The sequence below is a fragment of the Entamoeba nuttalli genome (genome assembly GCF_000257125.1).
Source record: "Entamoeba nuttalli P19 unplaced genomic scaffold asmbl_6524, whole genome shotgun sequence".
Taxonomy (NCBI): Eukaryota; Evosea; order Mastigamoebida; family Endamoebidae; genus Entamoeba; species Entamoeba nuttalli.
This window is the reverse complement of record NW_008578126.1, coordinates 2,511-3,092: the sequence shown is the minus strand read 5'-3', so window position 1 is coordinate 3,092 and position 582 is coordinate 2,511. Positions and strand designations below refer to the sequence as shown.

Sequence of the window (582 nt, the reverse complement as noted above, 5' to 3'; positions counted from 1 at the left end):
TTCTCTTTCTTCAGCAGCAATTCTTTCAAATTCAAGTCGTTCTTCTTCTTCTTTTTGTGCTCTTGCTGCAGCAACTTCTTGCTTTCTCTTAGCAATCTTTTCTTTTAACTTTTCATCATCTCCTTTCATAGCCTCAATCTCTGCCTCAAATTGTGCTTCAAGAGCTCTCATTTCTTCTTCCATTTGTCTCTTCATTTCTTCTTGTCTGGCTGCTGAGTCCGCTTCAAGTTGATCGTCTTCAACAATTTCATATTCTTCTTCTTCTTCTCCATCCTCTACTTCGTCTTCGTACTCTTCATCTTCGTATTCATATTCTTCTTCATATTCTTCGTTCTCGTCAGCCATATTGTTTTACTCTTTGTCATTATACAGTTCATTTAAATTTAAAACTCCTTCTATTTTTAGCTTATATGTATTTCTTCTTAAATAGTTTTACTAATCAAAAAATATGGTTTTTTTCCTTTTAATTAGTCTGAAAAAAATCAGCGTTCTCTTCTCGTGATTTGATCTCAAAAATAAACGTTTTGTATTTTTATAGTTTTTTATTATTTACATGTGAACCTTGTTTTTCTCTTCTAGAAC

General features: G+C 32.1%; 1 protein-coding gene across 1 annotated transcript; it reads left to right on the top strand.

Moving 5' to 3' along the window:
- Window positions 1-217: 217 nt before the first annotated feature.
- ENU1_156150 (hypothetical protein) lies at window positions 218-336 on the top strand (the record flags this gene model as incomplete). The annotated part of the gene is made up of 1 exon (XM_008860718.1): window positions 218-336. A coding segment is annotated over one exon (119 nt), but the record flags the coding sequence as incomplete, so codon positions are not given.
- Between the last annotated feature and the right edge of the window lie 246 nt (window positions 337-582).